Source organism: Carassius carassius, chromosome 11, assembly GCF_963082965.1.
Source record: "Carassius carassius chromosome 11, fCarCar2.1, whole genome shotgun sequence".
In the NCBI taxonomy this organism is placed as follows: domain Eukaryota; kingdom Metazoa; phylum Chordata; class Actinopteri; order Cypriniformes; family Cyprinidae; genus Carassius; species Carassius carassius.
The window spans coordinates 15,907,635-15,928,519 of NC_081765.1; the positions used below are offsets into that span (position 1 = coordinate 15,907,635).

Here is a 20,885-nt window from a genome sequence, read left to right on the forward strand (position 1 = left end):
TTATAGTTGTAGAGAAATTATTTTATTAATATAACTCTAGTACCAGGAGTCCATGATACGCCTCATGCTCATGAATTTCATGCCACCCATATTGCTGAAGCTCCTGTACTCTCCAGGCCTGAAGTACCACATCCTGCCTCTGTAGTGGGGCTGCTCATACATGAGCCAGTGGCCGTCCATCACATGGCAGGACTGGCAGTGAGGCATGCGGTAACGGTCCATGCAGTTGTCACAGTCATCCATCATCTCATACATCTGACCCATGAAGTTCTCCCTCTCGTAGATCCTCATTCTGTAGGATCCCCTGTGCTGTAGTGGAAGAAAAGTGGATTAAAGATTTTTTTCTTTTTCTTTTTGCCAGAATTTTTTTTCTCTATATGGTAAGAAAAAAAAAATACCTTTATAAATATTCAATTCAGAAATGTATTATGTGGCAATTATTATTTTTTTTTATGATTATGTATTTTATTTAATTATGTCAAAATATTCATGGAGCTCACCATAGGGATCATACGGCAAGACCTGATGCAGTTGCTCATTCCAAACATAGACATGTAATCAGCATATTCTCCCCTCCTAAAGAAATACTGATTTCCCATGTAGTTGGGATGATCGTACATCATCCAGCATCAACTCTCCACTCTGCAAGAGTGACAGCGGCTCATGTAGGAGGAAAAGTCACCACAGTCACCCATACACTCATAAGAGCGACCCTGGAAGTTCCTGTCCTCAAAGAAAGTGACCTGAAAATTCAAATTTAATATTTTAGTGACTTAAAGTGAGAGATACCAAATCAAACATTTTGAAGTTAAACTTTGTGGAAATGGTTGCTGGAATGAGGTTTACCTTCATGGTTGCGCTGACTGATTCTCAGTTGTTCCACAAGGTAGAAGCTGAAGCTGATTCTGCTGGTTGGCTGACTGCTGTCACCTGTGCTTTTATACTAGACCAAGACTAAAGACTACAAGGCCTCTATTGTTGGTCAAAACCTGACTGTGCAAGTTGACATAGAGGCTGTTAGTTAAAGTGTAGTATCTAGATCTTAGTTAATGTTTGTTAAAATTAAAAACCAGAGCATGATGATTCAAATTGTGAATCACACTTTGTTTTTTGTTGTTGTTTTTTTGCCTGTAATTCATATCTGTGATTTACAAAACCTGAAACTTACTAAAATTAGGACGCTTTTGAAACTAAATATTTAAATATGTAAATAAAAATATAAATAGAAGTTCACATAAAACATCTTACATGGTTTTAAGGTAGCGGTAGATTTGAATAGAAACACAGGATAAGTTTTTACAAACACATTTAGTAGTATTACTGTAACGTGGGGTTTGGGCATTGTTTCCTGTTCATTGTTTTCATGTCTTTTATTTTGTAGTTCAGCCACAGTCATGTACTGTCATGTGATTCCCTTGTCTGTAGTTGTCTTCGACTTTATGCAACACTGCGCAGACTGATCTGTGAAAGTTGGTGCTTGCAGTAAAGAGCGGAATTGAAAGCAGAGACGTCAAGTTGGAATATTTTTGCTCCCGGTAATGACGCTCTCGATGAGTTTGAATAATCTATCACAGATTAATTGAATAACATGCAATATTTGTAAAATACACAGACATTTCAGAAGCATTTTCATGAGCAACAGTAACATTTTTCATATTCTGCTTAATTGTCACGGTGTCTGGTCTGTGTTTCCCCGGGTGTCCACTAGTGGTCTCACTTCCCCATAGGCACCTCACCTCAGGCACTACAATTCCCACAAGGCCTTGTCCCTTTATCACAGTAATTGCACACCTGTTAATTGCACTCAGGTGTCTTCACTTTCATAGTCATTATCCTGCCTATTTCAAATGGTCTGTTTCTGTTTGTGTTATGGAGTTCTTACTTTCCGTCACCTGGTTTCCTCGCGTTCCTAGTATTTAGAGTTCCTGTTCCTGTTCCTGTTCCTGTTCGTTTGTTTGTTGGACTGATTTTTGGTTTTGACCCCATGCTTGTTTGATTCTGATTTTGGATTACCCATTAAACTCACACTGCTCTTGGATCTCTCATCTCCTGTGTCCCAGTCGTTACAGATTGTTACAGAAGGACTCCATCATGTCTAGATCCAGCGGTGTGGGACTTCATATCCGTTCCCCAGCCTGTGTGGAGGAGCGGAGGGCGAGATTCCTCAAATTAACCACCCTCCGTCAAGAGGGGAATGAGGTGGGTGGTGTGGCACAAGTATTCTGGACCCTGGCCGTAGGAATGGGATATAATGATGCGGTCCTGAAAGACCTTTTCAACACCGGTCTGGATAACCCCGTGCCAGAAAGGGAAATGGATAAGCTGGACGCCTTTGATTTTTGGGGGTTCATTCCAGCCCAGCACCAAAGCACAAGTTGGCCGCCGGCCCAGCGCCACTGCAGAAGATGGCCGCCTGCCCTGAGCCATGGCACAAGATGGCCGCCGGTCCAGCCCCTCTGCACAAGATGACAGCCACAGTTGACCCTCCAGAGTCAAGTCAGGTTCCCGTTGACCCTCCAGAGTCGGATCAGGTCACCGTTTACACTCCAGATTCGGATCAGGTCACTGTTTACACTCCAGAGTCGGGTCAGGTCACCGTTGACCCTCCAGAGTCGGGTCAGGTCATCGTTGACCCTCCAGAGTCGGGTCAGGTCACCGTTTACACTCCAGAGTCGGGTCAGGTCACCATTTACACTCCAGAGTCGGGTAAGGTCACCGTTGACACTCCAGAGTCAGGTCAAGTCACCACTGACACTCACCACAGGTAGACCTCAGGAGTCAAGTCAAGTCACCGGTGATCTTCATGGGCAAGGTCAAGTCACTGACTATCTTCATGAGCAAAGGCAAGTCACCATTGATCTTCATGGGCAAAGTCAAGTCACCAGTGTTCTTCATGGGCAAAGACAAGTCACCAGTGTTCTTCATGGGCAAAGTCAAGTCACCAAAGTTCTTCATGGGCAAGTCAAGTGACCAGTGTTCTTCATGGGCAAAGTCAAGTCACCAGTGTTCTTCATGGGCAAAGGCAAGTCACCATTGATCTTCATGAGCAAATGCAAGTCACAGTTGATCTTAATGAGCAAAGTCGGGTCACCAATGATCTTCATGAGCAGAGTCAAGTCACCAATGATCTTCATGAGCAGAGTCAAGTCACCACTGATCTTCCTGAATCCAGTCTAAACACTACGGATCTACCAGAGTCTCTCCACGTCTCTGCTGAACTACCAGAGTCTCTCCACGTCTCTGCTGAACTACCAGACCCTCTCCACGTCTATGCTGAACTACCAGAGCCTCTCCACGTCTCTGCTGAACTACCAGAGCCTCTTCACGTCTCTGCTGAACTACCAGAGCCTCTCCTTGGCTCTGCTGAACTACCAGAGCCTCTCCACGTCTCTGTGGAACTTCCAGAGCCTCGTCATGTCTCAGCCGAACTCCCTGAGCACTCGACTTATCCTGTCGTGGCCATGGAGGCCATCCAGGAACTCACCGCCTTCCCTGTCATGGCCATGGAGACCATCAACCATCTCATCAGGGCCACGGAGGCCACCCTTAACCTGTTCATGTTCTATATCTCAGGCTTACCTAACCAGACTTGCTCTCCTGTGCCATCGATCCCACTGTGGTGGTCTTCTGTGCCTTCCTGGTGGGCTTCTGTCTCGACCGGACGGCTGTGGTGGTCTTCTGCGGTGCCCTGGTGGGCTTCTGACCTCAGAGGTCAAGTCAAGTTACCAATGATCTTCATGGGCAAGGTCAAATCACCGGTATTCTTCATGGGTAAAGTCAAGTCACCAATTATTTTCATGAGCAAAGGCAAGTCACCATTGATCTTCATGAGCAAAGTCAAGTCACCGTTGATCTTCATGAGCAAAGTCAAGTCACTGTTGATCTTCATGAGCAAGTTCAAGTCACAGTTGATCCTCATGACCAAAGTCAAGTCACCATTGATCTTCCTGAGTCCAGCCAAGTCACCGTTGATCTTCCTGAACGAAGAAGTCAAGTCTCAGTTAATCTTCCTGTACCCAGTCAAATCACCACGGATCTACCAGAGCCTCTTCACGTCTCTGCTGAACTACCAGAGCTTATTCACGTCTCTGCTGAACTACCAGAGCCTCTCCACGTCTCTGCTGAACTACCAGAGCCTCTCCACGTCTCTGTGGAACTTCCAGAGCCTCGTCATGTCTCAGCCGAACTCCCTGAGCACTCGACTTAACCTGTCGTGGCCATGGAGGCCATCCAGGAAGTCACCGCCTGCCCTGTCATGGACATGGAGACCATCTACCATCTCATCAGGGCCACGGAGGCCACCCTTGACCTGTTCATGTTCTCTATTTCAGGCAACCAGACTTGCTCTCCTGTGCCAACTGTGGTGGTCTTCTGCGCCGCCCTGGTGGGATTCTGTCTCAACCGCATGGCTCCAGTTCCACCTGCTCCACCCTGGATTCCTGCCCTGTTGGCTCTGCCCTGGGCCCCTGAACTTTCTGTTCCCTCCTGGCCTTTTTGTTTTGTTGTTGTTTTGTTTTTTTCTCTCTGTTTGCCTCTATGGACCTGGCCCTCCATCCTTCCCCCTGGTCCTCCACCGGTCCACCTCCCTCCTGGTCTCCTTGTGGTTGTTGTTTTGTTTTTTCACTTCCTGTCTCTGTTTCCCTCTATGGACCTGGCCCTCCGTCCCTCCCCCTGGTCCTCCGCCGTCCACCTCCCTCCTGGTCTCCTTGTGGTTGTTGTTTTGTTTTTTCACTTCCTGTCTCTGTTTCCTGCTATGGACCTGGCCCTCCGTCCCTCCCCCTTATCCTCCACCAGTCCACCTCCCTCCTGGTCTCTGTGTTCCTTGGTTTGTTTTTGTGTTCGATGGAGCATCTGGTAGCTGCTCCTTAGAGGAGGGGGTAATGTCACAGTGTCTGGTCTGTGTTTCCCTGGATGTCCACTAGTGGTCTCACTTCCCCATAGGCACCCCACTGCAGGCACTACATTTCCCACAAAGCCTTGTCCCTTCATCACTGTTAATTGCTCACCTGTATTGCACTCAGCTGTCTCCACTCTCTTCGTTATCACCTGTCCATATATACCCGCCTGTCTCATTCTGTTTTCATGGAGTCTTTGTTTTCCATCACCCGGTTTTCTCACTTTCCCTTGTGTTTTCTTGTTTCTTGTGTTCTTGTTTTTGGACTGCTTTCCCCGATAATTGACCTCTAGCCTGTTTTGGATTTGGATTTTGGATTACCCCATTAAACACACTGCATTTGGATCTCTCGTTTCCTGTGATTGATCGTTACAAGGCCAAGGTAACATGGTACAATTCTCAAATCATTCCTGAACAATTTTTGCTGTGTAGCAGGGTGCATTATTCTACTAAAAGAAGCCACACCCCACAAGATTTGCTGTTTTGCAGGTGCTCTGACCCACTTGTCTAGCCACCACTATTTGGCCCTTTTTACTCAGATCAGATCTTTTCCCTTGCCCATTTTTTCTGCTTCCAACACATGAAATTCAAGAACTGACTTTCGACTTTCTGCCTAAAATATCTCTCCCTTTGACAGGTGCCATTTAATGATCAATGCTATTCACTTTACCTGTCAGTAGTTTTAATGTTGTGGCTGATCATTGTCTTCTTTCTGATTTCCCTTTCCAAGTGAAGCATGACTACTTAAGGCAATCTACAATTTCTTGTTTGACTTACTGATATTGTGTGTTATAACAATTGTCCAGAATGATTAGAAAATTGTGGGGCACTTTTGTGTTTGTAAAAAGGTTATGTAATATGTGATTAAATGTTACATGTTATTTATGTGGGAATTGTTGTGACTGTGCAGTCTGATTCTAGGAATCAGTATTCATGTGCCTGTGAAGACATTTTACATGGCATTTTATGAGCAAATACTCCATACACAGAATCTATGTTCATTTTTCTTTTTTCCCTAACAAAAACTGTTGCATTACTTATTTTATTTTATTTATTTATTTTTTTCACTCCCATCTATAATTGTGGCAACACAATTCAGAAATCATACGTTGTACACATTTGTTACTCTTACTATATTTTAGAGCAAAATTTGACGCTGTAGATTACATTTTTTTTAGACACACTTGACAACCTTGTTTACATTTGTGTTTTAGATCCTATTTGACAAATCACCACCACTTTTTTTTAAATTAGCTATTTGACAACACATGGGAAGTGTGGTTTTCCACATAGATCATTCTTTGGCCTTTTGGTTCCCAAAAAATTCTACTTCAGTTACTTCAGGAAACATTTTCAGGATTAGCTTTAACTGTTGAGGTATTCCAGATCGCTTGAAATTTCAGTTTCAGTTTCTGAAAGAACTTGGATTCATTGTTTATTTGTACCTTGTCTTTTGGAAGCCAAATTTTTATATTACATGCTGTATTTATTGCAAACATAATACAGTAATTGCTCATTGTTTTACATTTGTTGATTTGTTTTGAAAGTATGTTTATCTCATGAGAAGTTTATTTGTGTATTACTCAAGTAAAGATTAGTGGCATTAATGATTTTCAAGACACAATTATTTAGTGTTTTGGAGAAAAAGTTTTATTAATAGAAACACCATAATTCTAGTACCAGGAGTCCATGATACGCCTCATGCTCATGAATCTCATGCCTCCCATATTGCTGAAGCTCCTGTACTCTCCAGGCCTGAAGTACCACATCCTGCCTCTGTAGTGGGGCTGCTCATACATGAGCCAGTGGCCGTCCATCACATGGCAGGACTGGCAGTGAGGCATACGGTAACGGTCCATGCAGTTGTCACAGTCATCCATCATCTCGTACATCTGACCCATGAAGTTCTCCCTCTCGTAGATCTTCATTCTGTAGGATCCCCTGTACTGTAATGGAAGAAAAGTTATTTTAGTTTATCAGCAAAATAAAAACAAAAATCAATTAATTAAAAGAAAAAGTTGAAGATAAACCTCTTTATGTTTACATGTTAAATAAGCTGAAATTTAGCTCACCATAGGGATCATACGGCAAGACCTGATGCAGTTGTTCATTCCAAACATAGACATGTAATCAGCATATTCTCCCCTCCTAAAGAAATACTGATTTCCCATGTAGTTGGGATGATCATACATCATCCAGCATCCACTCTCCACTCTGCAAGAGTGACATCGGCTCATGTAGGAGGAGAAATCACCACAGTCACCCATACATTCATAAGAGCGACCCTGGAAGTTCCTGTCCTCAAAGAAAGTGACCTGAAAAAAAAAAAAAATATATATATATATATATGTGTGTGTGTGTGTGTGTGTATAATATTTTACTGACTTAAAGTGAGAGATACCAAATATAAAAAAATAAGTTACATTTTGTGGAAATTGGTACTAGAACAAGGTTTACCTTCATGGTTGCGCTGGCTGAACCTCAGTAGTTCCACAAAGGAGAAGCTGAAGCTGATTCTGCTTGTTGGCTGACTGCTGTAACCTGTGCTTTTATACTAGACTAAGACTAAAGACTACACGGCCTATATTGTTAGCCAATTCCTGACGGTGCAAGTTGGAACAGAGGCCATTCTAGCTAAAGCTTGGTATGTTGAACTTAGTACTTAAATTTATTAGAACAATACAAGTATATTGGTAAAAATGTGATTTGGATAAACTTCTAAGAAATGCTGATAATGCTTTAAAATAATGCTCAATTTGTTAACATTAGGTTATGCTTTAGATATCATGAAATGACAGTGAAAAATATTTAATCTAGGCTATGATAATTTATAAAATGCTCCCAGCATTCTTAATGGATCATTTAAACATGAACATTGTATAATGTTACTGTAAACTGTTATTGAAATAATAATGATTGTGAATTCCAATGATTTGCACATTCTGTCTGCTGAGATACCTTCATCTGATTGATTTTTGATAACAGCATAAGATGTATCCTTTGCTGCCTATATCAAACTAACCTGACCATGCAAATTCCTAGAATTTTAGTAGGAGAGTAAAATTGTGTCTGAAAGTTGCAGATGGTGGTCAGTTTTTGCGTAAATGTTTGTGACCAACTTTGCTGTGATAAACTTTGATTTTATTTATAGTGAGAAACTAGTATTGTAGAAATTCAATAATAACTCAGTTATCACCAAAGCACTCTTTATTTTGTTGCATAAAAGCTGTTATGCTACCTCAGAATTCTGTCTGAAATCAAGTCATAATATAATGAGGCCGCTTGGCAACAAGGCAGCTGCTTAAGCTTCTGGAAACAGCCTACGTTTTTATATTTTTATCATGTGGTTGTTGTTTTAGATTGAGAACTTATGGTTATATGGATTTGGTTTGTTTTTTTTTGTTTTTTTATGAGCATGCATTTTGGAATCATTCTTAGTGATTCTGAACCTGTATCCTTAGCTCTGTCCTTGATTTCGAGATCAGAGTAAGAGACAAAACCTAGTGAGTAGCCAGTCTATAATGCTAAATGACACATGCCAGATGCCAGTTTTTGGGGTTGGTAGTGAAAACAGGAATTCTTACATTAAGAGAACATACTGAGGTATTGTGTTCCCTTTTTTAATCCTTAAAATTTCTTTTCTTGGTCTTAAAATAGTTTACAAAAATTCTTAATTTTACCATCATAAAACCTGCAGAAACACTGATATACAGATTTTGAACATTTTAAGAATTTTTACAATGGAGAGCCTAAATGAACACATTCTCACCTAAGTTTAGAGAAAGGAAAAATTATATTTAGTCCCATTGTTCGGTCTTATTTGTTTTGTTTTAATTTTGTTTAGTGTAACCACTAGCAGATTTAATGACTCACTAAACTGAAGCTGAAAGCTAATTTGTCACGATCGGTGTTATGGAAAACACAGGAGAAGGAACCAATCGCAGGTAAGTCATTTATTAAAGGGTAATCCAAAAGGGGTAAACAGTCCAGGCAGGGTCAAAACCAGAATATCCAAATCCAAACATAAACAAGACACAAAGACAAGGCAAGGCAAGGCAAGGCAAGGCAAGGCAAGGCAAGGCAAGGCAAGGGACATGAATAAACTTTCAACATTAAACAAGGACTCCGTCACACAGACTCAGACAGACCGGGTATAAATACACAGAAGGATAATGAGGGAACAGGAGACAGGTGGGGAACAATCAATTACTAACAAGGAGGAAGGTGACCAAATAAGGGAACAGGAAGTGATAAGGTGACAGACACCGTGAGAAAGGGGGACATCTAGTGGAAACCCAGGGACACAACCCAGACACTGTGACAGTACCCCCCCTCTACGGAGCGGCTCCCAGACGCTCCACGACAGACACAAAACAGAGACCAGGAGGGAGGCGGACAGGTGGAGGCTCAGGGGGAGGGACGGAGGGCCAGAAAAAAAAAATCATGGGGAACAGATACCAGAAGTGTAGACACAAAACAGAGAGACCAGGAGGGAGGAGGACCGGAGGAGGTTCAGGGGGAGGGACGGAGGGCCAGGCTCACAGAGAGGAACAGGGACAGGAGTGAACAGAAAAACAAAAAACAACATGAAGCCCCTCCAGGGCGGGGCAGAAGACCACACCGTCCGTGTGGTGGAGACTGGAGTCCCCCAGGGCGGAGCAGAGGACCACCACAACCGTGTGGTCAGGGCGGAAGCCTCCCAGGGCGGAGCAGAAGACCACCACAACCGTGTGGTCAGGACGGAAGCCCCCCAGGGCGGAGCAGAAGACCACCACGTCCTTGTGGACGAAGCCAGAGTCCTCCAGGGCGGAGCGGAAGACCCCCACAATCGTGTGGTCAGGGCGGAAGGCCCCCAGGGCGGAGCAGAAGACCACCACAGCCATGTGGTCAGGACCAGAGCCCCCCAAGGCGGAGCAGACCTCCGTGCGGCTGGATCAATTGGACAACGAAACTCTGGTAATCCCCTGGTGTCCTTACTGGACTCCAGAAGATTGGTGCTGGCCTGACACTGCTCATGAAGATCATTGGTGACTTGCATTTGCTCATGAAGATCATTGGTGACTTGACTCAGTCCTTGAAGATCATTGGTGACTTGACTCAGTCCTTGAAGATCAGAGGTGACTTGACTCAGTCCTTGAAGACCACCGGTGACTTGACTCAGTCCTTGAAGACCACCGGTGACTTGACTCAGTCCTTGAAGACCACCGGTGACTTGACTCAGTCCTTGAAGACCACCGGTGACTTGACTCAGTCCTTGAAGACCACCGGTGACTTGACTCAGTCCTTGAAGACCACCGGTGACTTGACTCAGTCCTTGAAGATCACCGGTGACTTGACTCAGTCCTTGAAGATCACCGGTGACTTGACTTGACTCTGAAAGGTCAACGGTGACCAGCCTAGTCTCTGGAGGATCCGCGGTGACTAGCCCTGACTCAGGAGGATCCGCGGTGACTAGCCCTGACTCAGGAGGATCCGCGGTGACTAGCCCTGACTCAGGAGGATCCGCGGTGACTAGCCCTGACTCTGGAGGATCCGCGGTGACTAGCCCTGACTCTGGAGGATCAGCGGTGACTAGCCCTGACTCTGGAGGATCAGCGGTGACTAGCCCTGACTCTGGAGGATCAGCGGTGACTAGCCCTGACTCTGGAGGATCAGCGGTGACTAGCCCTGACTCTGGAGGATCAGCGGTGACTAGCCCTGACTCTGGAGGATCAGCGGTGACTAGCCCTGACTCTGGAGGATCAGCGGTGACTAGCCCTGACTCTGGAGGATCAGCGGTGACTAGCCCTGACTCTGGAGGATCAGCGGTGACTAGCCCTGACTCTGGAGGATCAGCGGTGACTAGCCCTGACTCTGGAGGATCAGCGGTGACTAGCCTTGACTCTGGAGGATCAGCGGTGACTAGCCCTGACTCTGGAGGATCAGCGGTGACTAGCCCTGACTCTGGAGGATCAGCGGTGACTAGCCCTGACTCTGGAGAGTTCACTGGCACCTGACTCGACTCCGGAGGGTCAACTGGCACCTGACTCGACTCCGGAGGGTCAACTGGAACCTGACTAGACTCCGGAGGGTCAACTGAGACTCTCATCCTGTGCAACGGCGCTGGGCAAGCAGCCATCTTGGGCCATGACTCTGGACAGGCGGCCCTCTTGTACTGTGGTGCTGGGCTGGCGGCCATCTTGTACTGTGGCGCTGAACCGGTGGCCAATTTGGGCATTGGCGCTGGGCTGGCGGCCATCCTGTACTGTGGCGCTGGACCGGTGGCCAATCTGGGCATTGGCGCTGGGTTAGCGGCCATCTTGTGCTGTGGCGCTGGACTGACGGCCATCTTGTGCTGTGGCGCTAGGCTGACGGCCATCTGGTGCTGTGGCGCTAGGCTGACGGCCATCTGGTGCTGTGGAGCTGAACCGGTGGCCAATTTGGGCATTGGCGCTAGGCTGGCGGCCATCTTGGGCTGTGGTGCTGGAACGGTGGCCAATTTGGGCATTGGCGCTGGGTTAGCGGCCATCTGGTGCTGTGGAGCTGAACCGGTGGCCAATTTGGGCATTGGCGCTGGGCTGGCGGCCATCTTGGGCTGTGGCGCTGGAAAAGTGGCCAATTTGGGCATTGGCGCTGGGTTAGCGGCCATCTTGTGCTGTGGCGCTTGGCTGTTAGCCATCCTGGGCAGTGGTGCTGGACTGGTGGCCATCTTGGGTTGTGGCGCTTGGCTGGTTGCCATCCTGGGCAGTGGTGCTGGGCTGACGACCACCCCGCCGGAAGAGACCGAAGTGGCTGGGGCATCCCACCGAAGCCGATGCTGCAGGTAGCGCACGAATTCCCAGAATTCCAGTGTCTCTAACTGCGCCATCTCCTCATGAGACACTGGATCATCCAGCCCGCCATTGAAATAGTCCTTGAGGGCCGCATCGTTGTAGCCCATGCCCTCGGCCAGGGACCAGAACACCTGAGCCAGGGCACCCACTTCATTGCCCTCTTGGCGGAGGGCGATCAACCGAAGGTACTTGGTTCGCCGCTCCGCCATCTTGGCTGGGGAACGGAAAAATGACATACCGCTGGTTCCTAGTGTGACGGAGTCCTTCTGTCACGATCGGTGTTATGGAAAACACAGGAGAAGGAACCAATCGCAGGTAAGTCATTTATTAAAGGGTAATCCAAAAGGGGTAAACAGTCCAGGCAGGGTCAAAACCAGAATATCCAAATCCAAACATAAACAAGACACAAAGGCAAGGCAAGGCAAGGCAAGGCAAGGCAAGGCAAGGCAAGGCAAGGCAAGGCAAGGCAAGGCAAGGCAAGGCAAGGCAAGGCAAGGCAAGGCAAGGCAACGGACATGAATAAACTTTCAACATTAAACAAGGACTCCGTCACACAGACTCAGACAGACCGGGTATAAATACACAGAAGGATAATGAGGGAACAGGAGACAGGTGGGGAACAATCAATTACTAACAAGGAGGAAGGTGACCAAATAAGGGAACAGGAAGTGATAAGGTGACAGACACCGTGAGAAAGGGGGACATCTAGTGGAAACCCAGGGACACAACCCAGACACTGTGACATAATTGGCTAGATTAGTTACTTTAAAAATGACTGGATGTATGTGGAAGGAAGCAACTTTCATTTAGCCTCTCTCAACCTTTTTTTTTTTTTTTTTGTCTGCATTGTGTATGGAGGCCAAATGTGGCATCCTTTTATGTTTCTATTCTCATTGGTCATTTTAGTAATGAGTACACCCTTAATGTTCTTGGCCACAGTGATTGCAACTCATCTGGGCTACCATGTATGAAAGGGGAAAAAAATAATATACATCTGAGTTATGCACATTATTGGGTAAACTTAGTAAAACAATATATTTGTTATTTTAATTTCAAATACATTTTTAATGAGGCTCAGCATTTCGTGCCTCTTATAAACAACTACTGCCCACATGGCATTTGCCATTGATAATTGGCTAAGTAATGTGGTTCATAACTAATTCCTCATTCTGTTCTGCAAAAACTCTGTCAATATCATCCACACATGATATAGATAGTCTGTCATTATATTCTTATAAAAAATATAATAGCAGTAATCATTTTAGATTTGGATAAGCTCAATGATTCTGTTGGACTGTGTCACCAGTGTGTGTGACGTTGATGTGATAGGTAATGTTGATATGAAAGCTTGCAGTTCATGCCCTTATCCAGGTTCAAGTACTAAGTTCTTATTTAAATTTTCAATGTAGCATGTTTCAACACAAATTTCATGGCTAACCAATAACTTTGGCCTAAAGCTACACAGAGTGAACCAAAGAAGTTATGAAAGATTCTAGCATATTTGCAAAGATGGCAGTGTGCCCGTTACAGAGGCATATTTAAAATGGGTTGGAGTCTCCTTTTTATGCTTCACCATACAGTATGAACTTTAATTTGAGAAAATAGGTTGACACCTCTCGTCTCCGGTGTCTTCTACCAGGTGCTCTTTTTTAGGGGGTAAGAGGGGTAGCATTGACTCTGCCATTTGTGTTTTTTTTTTTTTTTTTTTTTTTGGCTACTGTAGTTGTATAAGCATTAATTATTTTCATAAATAAATGTTGAGTTCTGTAGAGAAATTATTTCATTAGAATCCTTGGTAACTTTAGGCCGTTCTGATTTGCATTCTGTTTAATGTTTGATGATCATGCTATTTTTCAAATGCATCTGCTTATATATATACACATCTTTTGTTTCTGCTTCTTTGCCTGTGTTTTGATCAGGTGATTCTGTGCTCTTTCACTAGATGTGTAATAGCGGCCACTATCATCTAATTGTGAAAACACAAAGTCAGAACATTCTGTCAATTTAGGGAAAGTGTTTTCTTATAAGTGACAGAAAATGGCGGGGAAAGACTTAATAACAATTATTATGAAAAAGTAACCATGAAAAGTGTATTAGCCTTCAGCACGTAAATTATTTTATTTTAAGTTTGATTTTGTAGAAAATTCATTTTCACAACAAAATGTTTGCTTTTGATTTTATTTTATTGAAATACTAGAACTCTAGTACCAGGAGTCCATGATACGCCTCATGCTCATGAATCTCATGCCACCCATATTGCTGAAGCTCCTGTACTCTCCAGGCCTGAAGTACCACATCCTGCCTCTGTAGTGGGGCTGCTCATACATGAGCCAGTGGCCATCCATCACATGGCAGGACTGGCAGTGAGGCATACGGTAACGGTCCATGCAGTTGTCACAGTCATCCATCATCTCATACATCTGCCCCATGAAGTTCTCCTTCTCATAGATCCTCATTTTGTAGGATCCCCTGTACTGTAATGGAAGAAAAGTCATTTTAGTTTAACATTATCAGCCAAAACATTTTTAATGATAAATTTATTTATGTTTATATGTAATAAAAAAAATGCTTAGATTGAACTCACCATAGGGATCATGCGGCAGGACCTGATGCAGTTGCTCATTCCAAACATAGACATGTAATCAGCATATTCTCCCCTCCTAAAGAAATACTGATTTCCCATGTAGTTGGGATGATCATACATCATCCAGCATCCACTCTCCACTCTGCAAGAGTGACATCGGCTCATGTAGGAGTGCATGTCAGCACAATCACCCATGCACTCATAAGAGCGACCCTGGAAGTTCCTGTCCTCAAAGAAAGTGACCTGAAAATTCAAAGTTAACATTTTGATTATGTAAAGTGAAATAAACCAATCAAATATTTTAAAGTAAAATTTTGTGGAAATGGATCAGGAATGTTTACCTTCATGGCTGCGCTGGCTGATCCTCGGTATTTCCACAAAGGAGAAGCTGAAGCTGATTCTGCTTGCTGGCTGACTGCTGTCACCTGTGCTTTTATACCAGACTAAGACTAAAGACTACAGGGCCTCTATTGTTAGACAATTCCTGACTGTGCAGGTTGACATAGAGGCCATTATAGTTGAAGCTTGTTGTGTAGTTCTTAGCACTCGCATTTATTAGGACCCTAACACGTAGGAAGTTTAAATGTTTCTAGTACTCTGTATTATTAATGTAAATTCGGGTACAAACAACCAAAGGTATTATTTCCCACAGCTAGGTATTTCTCAGTTTTATATTCAGAGATACAAATTTATCTAGACTAGACCTTTAGTTCACTGACTTCATATGTAGTTTTATAAAATACAGTACTTCTTCTGTAATCAATATTGCAAACAATAATTAATGCCTTTGCCACTGTGGGGAATCTTGTCACATAGTTTGTTCTGCAAAGGTATATTTACTGTATTTGGTAAAGTCATATACATTGTCCCTTTGCTAAGTTCTGATGTTACTGAACAATTCAGCAACTGCTGTCTGCCATTTCTTTTGCTTTTAGCTAGTGCTCACTTTTAATGAAAGTTTAAAGAGTATCCGTGTGTTTGGATAATTTCTATAAAATCACGTATAGCCAATAGAATTAGTGTAAACACAAACAAATGTTGTTGCTGAGTGATTCTAATCAATAACACAGAATACAAGCAGTATTTGTTGTTGGTTGTTTGTTTGTTTGTTTTTATTTAGGTGGATGGTTAGTTTTGTTCTCGCGGTACTTTGATGGCACGTGTGATCCTAAGACTGCTGCAGCATCGATCAAAGTCGGACAAATGTTCTAACCAGAATGCATTGCTTTTGTCAGGTGGCAGCCTATATTTGCAGCAGCGCATGAAGTCGAAAAAGCCTAATATCTCCTAAGCAATCCCAGTGTTCTGGGTTTGGATGTAAGACTGAACCTAAGAGTCTTAATTTTCTCCCAAAATCGGAGTCACTGAGGATGCAGTGGATAATTTTTATTTTTGAAAGTAATTCATCTCAAACTGTACCAAAATTTGTTTATGTCTGAACAAATCATTTCACTACAGACTGCTTTGTGAATGAGGGGCAATACAAGGGCAGGCTTTGCTAAAAAGTTGTTAATCAAGAATGGATCTGTACCAGCTTCACCTCCGGAAGAAGTAAGTGTCACACTGTTTATTTTTTATGAATTTTGAGTAAATCGCCATTTCAGTCATTGTTCCTGTTAGCCAGTTCAACAACAAATGCGGCTAAAGCTATTGTTGTCTTAGAGACCAAATGTCTGTCATCTCCTTTTAACCTTGTTTAGATACTGTATAACCACACGTTTGTAAAGAACAATGTTAAAAGTGATTTTCTTGAAAAACTGTGTATGTTTATCTGTAAAGACATGACATTAAAAACACTAAATGCAGAATACATTCTCTGGTTCTGAAGGCATCCTCTCATATTTGCCCATTTGATGCGACAGTATCCCTTGCATAAATGTCATGTCATTATAGTGCTTAGCTAATGTTTAAACCATATTTTGTGTGCGTGTGTATTCAAAGTATTTGTGTGTGTGTACAGTATGTGTGTGTGTTGTTCATCCATCATTGCAAATGGGCAGTGAACACTCTAAATGTACATAAATGTATCAAATAACCATTCAGAGATGTCCTAGTTCTTTCTAATATTTGTCTTCTGCCAGAGTCTCTCTGTGTCAGACTCTGGTTCAACATGTATGGCTGAACACCAGTTCTCTCACTCTCAGTCATGTTGCTACCCGCTGTTTATTGCTGTAGTTATGTGAAGCTGAGATATACCAGAGATTGTAGAGATTGTTTACTATAGGGAGGTGATAGGGTCTGTATTACTATTGGAGAAAGCGTAACGGTAAACTTGGATCGTATTTTCCTTGATAACCAATCACATTATAGCCTTGATGTCATTGAATTTCAGAAAGAGTTGTGTGACGCTCAATCTGTGTTTATGGATACCAAAGGAATGTATGAGAAGTGCCATAAGTTGAAAAAAAGTGTGTGACTTCTCTTATAAAACATTTTTTTTTTTTTCGGTGTAAACTCTAAAAATAGTTCAATCCAAAAGTTTTGTTTAGTGTAAAACGTTGAAGATTAGCATATAAATACCAAACCAGCAGGGGGAGCCCTCACCCGAGTACTGACTGTGTTCCATTCCCTCTGCTTCCTCACTACTCATTTCCAGTTTGGTGGCTTTATAGCCAGAGACTGTGCACAAACCCTTTGCGAATTATTGCCAGTTAACCTGCCTTACCAAGTGTTTCTCTAGTTATCTTGCTTGCCTTCCCTATGTATAATTCTGCCAGTTTACTTGACTACTGATTACCTGGATTATCCCCACTATTTTGACTACCTGACTGACTTGATGTTTGTGTTAGGACTTTCTGCCTGCCTGCTCAACCTTGTCTTTTGGATTAACCCTGTGTATGTCGACGGATTGGACTGTTACTCTGGTTTTGACCCTTTGCCTGTCTACATGTTTCCATCTGTTGAAACTACCCTGAATTAAATTCTGCTGATGAATTCAAAAACAGCCTCAGCGCCCTCCTTAAGGGCTGTCGATTCATTAAATTATAAGCTGTTTCCTCTAAAATGCTGTTTATTCAGCGTAGTGAAGCCTCTCCTCTACTGACATCCATTTAAAAACGGCCTCTGGTCTCCATACCCACATACTGGCAAAGCGGAAGTGTTAGCATTAGCTTTTATGCTTTTTTGGCTAAAGGTTGCAGGCTTGCCTTCTAGTGGCTTTGGATATACACTATGCACTCTTCTGAAGACGGGCGGGAATGTGCAGCTCATTTGCATTTAAAGTGATACACACCAAAACTACATTTAGGTTTAACTACATTCCCTTATGAAACAAAAATATATTGCAGTATATTGGAAAATATCATGTAATATATTAGGCATATATTCTTATATATATTTATTTTTTTCCAATATATTGCAATATATTGAAAGCGGCAATCGTTTGTATATTTTGCAATATATTATATAATATATGTATCATTAATATATTATTAAATGTATTCAAATATATAATATATTAGAAAATAAAAAGGGAAAATAATATATTACAATATATCACAATATATTTTAAGAAATATATTGGTAAATATATTTTCCTTTCGTAAGGGTTTACATGATCAGTTCAGTGTAAAACCATTATGCCTCTGGAATTTTTTCATAATGATAGGCATACTAAGTCAGATGTATTCAGGTCTTTTAAAGAAAAGGATCCCTAATAGCTTTTGTTTCTCATGAATGACATGTTCAGTCATTCTCATAAACCTGAAACTCTAGACCTGAAGTATGTCATACTGCCTTTTTGAAGCCTTTAGTTGTTTAACTCTTTACCTAACAGCATTAAAAAAAAAAAAAAGTTGCCAGCCAGCACCATCATTTATGATAGTTTTCAGAAAACGTTCATGGCCTCCAGAATATTTTGGTCTATGAATATATAAACATATTTCAAAATAAAGAATAGAGTCTCTGATTTTAACAAAACCTGTTTCATTCTAGCTTAATATATTCCTTTTTTTAACACTTGAATGTACATTTCAGTATAATTTTTATTTTACAAACAGATTAGAAAATCTCATTTTCTGGTTATGTATGCTATTATATGCTATCACTTGGTTTTGCTTCTTCATCTGTGTTTTGAACAGGGGATTCTGTACTTTTTCAGATGTGTAATAGCACTCTCTACTATATAACTGTGAAAACACAGAAAGTCAAAAAATTCCATCAATGGAGGGAAAGTGTTGACTCATAAATGGAAAAAAATTCCATCAATGGAGGGTAAGTGTTGTCTTATAAACATAGTTGGGTATAACTTTCCTGTAACGGTTACTGTAATCTAAATACTTTTCTGGTACCGCAGTAATGCAACACATTACATATTAAATTTTTGTATTTAAATTTTTGTATTTACAAATTTTTTGATTACAGTTACTAAAGTCAATATAATTACAGTACTTATGCTAAAATAGTACTTGTTAAGAAATGTTAAGAAAAAAAAAGATTATGCCTTTTAAAATTAAGTTTTGCGCGGCAGCGTCAGTTAACCCCCTGGGGTCAATGGAGGTACCAGTGCCATCACTTGCATTTTTTCCTGATAACAGCGGGGGAAAAAAATGTAATACATAATTTGAATCTGTAAAGGGTCTACTTTTATTTGTGTACACTCACAATTTCAATAAAAGATTGTGGTTTTGTAAAATATAGAGTGTGAACTTTCAGCTGTCTTAGTCTCTGCAAACTACTTTCTGAAACGCGACAATAAAATTAACACAAACTCAGAGAATACTTCACATGCAGATATCAGAAACATATACATATAAACATAAGGAAAGCTTGAAGTGTCTACTTTTAAATGAAGTAATGAAACCAGTGTGTGATCAAATCTTTACCATCTGAGCTCATTATCTGTAATGTGATCATGCCCACACATGCTATTCATATGGTAATCATCCACGTGAGACGCGTGAGACTGTAAATGCCCACATCACCTCAGTAAACAAAGAAGCAAGATTCATTTTTAGCCTTCAAATATTATGCACTGTATGTTCATCAATACTATTTTCAAATGTTATCAGAACCCTTTTCAATGTATTAAGTTTTTTTTATCTTTAATGCTCACACATTTAAACAAAGTTAAGCCAGCATACACATACTGTATACCCTACATGTTGTAGATAAAACACTGTATAGGCACATTTAAAGATATATTTTTCATTGTTAGGCAGAAAATGTTTGCTTTTTGTTGTTGTTTGTTTCTTTGTTTTTATTGAGATTTACATGCTGTGCATTATGAAAAAGTGTTTTACTATGAATTTTGTTACTGTTGAATTTTGTGTTTTTGTGGAATACTTATTTTCACAACACAATGTTTGTTTTTGTAGAGAAATTATTTTATTGAAACACTAGAACTCTAGTACCAGGAGTCCATAATACGTCTCATGCTCATGAATCTCATGCCTCCCATATTGCTGAAGCTCCTGTACTCTCCAGGCCTGAAATACCACATCCTGCCTCTGTAGTGGGGCTGCTCATACATGAGCCAGTGGCCGTCCATCACATGGCAGGACTGGCAGTGAGGCATACGATAACGGTCCATGATACTGTCACAGTCATCCATCATCTCATACATCTGACCCATGAAGTTCTCCCTCTCATAGATCCTCATTCTGTAGGATCCCCTGTGCTGTAGTGGAAGAGATGTCCATTAATTTCATTTTTTGTTGACCCAACTTGAGTTCAAATTTAGACATAAATCCAAATCAAAATGCTTATAGAACTCACCATAGGGATCATACGGCAGGACCTGATGCATTCACTCATTCCAAACATAGACATATAATCAGCATATTCTCCCCTCCTAAAGAAATACTGATTTCCCATGTAGTTGGGACGGTCGTACATCATCCAGCATCCACTCTCCACTCTGCAAGAGTGACATCGGCTCATGTAGGAGGAGAAGTCACCACAGTCGCCCATACACTCATAAGAGCGACCCTGGAAGTTCTTGTCCTCGTAGAAGATGACCTGAAAAGTCATTGAAGTTATTATTTTAATATTTTATAGTTGTATCTATGAAATTAAAGTCATGTGAATTAAATGTAATGTAAAATTGTTGTTGGATTGAAATTACCTTTCCCATCATGGTTGTGCTGGCTGATAGTAGTTCAGTAGTTCCACGAATGAGAAGTTAAAGCTGAAGCTGAAGCTGATTCTGCTTGTTGGCTGACTGCTGTCATCTGTGCTTTTATACTAGACTAAGACTAAACACTACACCCTATCTATTGTTTGCCCATTCCTGACTGTGCAAGTTCAAATAGAGACCATTATAACTAACGCTTATTATGTATGTTATTTGTCACGATTCCAGCATTTTCTTATTTTTATTATAAAATGACATAATTAAAACACACTTAATAAGCTAATATTTCCTTCTTATATGCCAAAATATAGTATAGTATATCATAACATAGTAAAATAATATTTAACTTTTTCAATATTTTTTGCCGAATTGAATCTATATTCAGTTGAGTCAATCCCTTTTTTTGTAGCACAATATTAGATATTTTTAAAGTGAGCACACTCGGTATTAGATGATTTTGTTAAAATGTCCTAAATATATTGCTTAAATATATTGCTTACACCATAGAAAGAGAAATTTCAA

General features: G+C 41.7%; 4 protein-coding genes across 6 annotated transcripts; all 4 read right to left on the reverse strand.

Moving 5' to 3' along the window:
• LOC132152876 (gamma-crystallin M2-like) lies at nucleotides 1–981 on the reverse strand. Its single transcript, XM_059561813.1, has 3 exons — nucleotides 847–981; nucleotides 501–743; nucleotides 1–309 (listed from the first exon to the last, which is right to left on the reverse strand). The coding sequence occupies exons 2-3, from the start codon at nucleotides 621–623 to the stop codon at nucleotides 37–39; spliced, it is 396 nt and encodes a 131-aa protein (XP_059417796.1). The 5' UTR covers nucleotides 624–743; nucleotides 847–981; the 3' UTR covers nucleotides 1–36.
• A 5,547-nt stretch (nucleotides 982–6,528) lies between these two features.
• On the reverse strand, nucleotides 6,529–7,417 carry LOC132152872 (gamma-crystallin M2-like). The gene is made up of 3 exons (XM_059561810.1): nucleotides 7,352–7,417; nucleotides 6,967–7,209; nucleotides 6,529–6,840 (listed from the first exon to the last, which is right to left on the reverse strand). The coding sequence occupies exons 1-3, from the start codon at nucleotides 7,355–7,357 to the stop codon at nucleotides 6,568–6,570; spliced, it is 522 nt and encodes a 173-aa protein (XP_059417793.1). The 5' UTR covers nucleotides 7,358–7,417; the 3' UTR covers nucleotides 6,529–6,567.
• A 6,453-nt stretch (nucleotides 7,418–13,870) lies between these two features.
• On the reverse strand, nucleotides 13,871–20,399 carry LOC132152858 (gamma-crystallin M2-like). 3 transcript variants are annotated; one of them, XM_059561793.1, is made up of 3 exons: nucleotides 20,355–20,399; nucleotides 14,291–14,533; nucleotides 13,871–14,180 (listed from the first exon to the last, which is right to left on the reverse strand). In XM_059561793.1, exons 1-3 carry the CDS (start codon nucleotides 20,364–20,366, stop codon nucleotides 13,908–13,910), a joined length of 528 nt encoding a protein of 175 aa, XP_059417776.1. In that variant the 5' UTR covers nucleotides 20,367–20,399; the 3' UTR covers nucleotides 13,871–13,907. The 3 variants fall into 3 exon arrangements, with proteins under 3 accessions (XP_059417776.1, XP_059417777.1, XP_059417775.1); XM_059561794.1 differs by lacking the exon at nucleotides 20,355–20,399 and adding an exon at nucleotides 14,632–14,705; XM_059561792.1 differs by lacking the exon at nucleotides 20,355–20,399 and having other exon boundaries at nucleotides 14,291–14,554.
• LOC132152860 (gamma-crystallin M2-like) lies at nucleotides 19,593–20,490 on the reverse strand. Its single transcript, XM_059561798.1, has 3 exons — nucleotides 20,355–20,490; nucleotides 20,006–20,248; nucleotides 19,593–19,907 (listed from the first exon to the last, which is right to left on the reverse strand). Exons 1-3 carry the CDS (start codon nucleotides 20,364–20,366, stop codon nucleotides 19,635–19,637), a joined length of 528 nt encoding a protein of 175 aa, XP_059417781.1. The 5' UTR covers nucleotides 20,367–20,490; the 3' UTR covers nucleotides 19,593–19,634.
• Between the last annotated feature and the right edge of the window lie 395 nt (nucleotides 20,491–20,885).

Coding starts and splice junctions, on each gene's coding strand:
- LOC132152876 (XM_059561813.1), bottom strand. CDS start 623: ATGATGTACGATCATCCCAACTACATGGGAAATCAGTATTTCTTTAGG. Junction 310..500: donor CTTGCCGTATGATCCCTATG/GTGAGCTCCATG, acceptor CTTCCACTACAG/CACAGGGGATCCTACAGAAT.
- LOC132152872 (XM_059561810.1), bottom strand. Junction 6,841..6,966: donor CTTGCCGTATGATCCCTATG/GTGAGCTAAATT, acceptor CTTCCATTACAG/TACAGGGGATCCTACAGAAT.
- LOC132152858 (XM_059561792.1), bottom strand. CDS start 14,554: ATGTTAACTTTGAATTTTCAGGTCACTTTCTTTGAGGACAGGAACTTC. Junction 14,181..14,290: donor CCTGCCGCATGATCCCTATG/GTGAGTTCAATC, acceptor CTTCCATTACAG/TACAGGGGATCCTACAAAAT.
- LOC132152860 (XM_059561798.1), bottom strand. Junction 19,908..20,005: donor CCTGCCGTATGATCCCTATG/GTGAGTTCTATA, acceptor CTTCCACTACAG/CACAGGGGATCCTACAGAAT.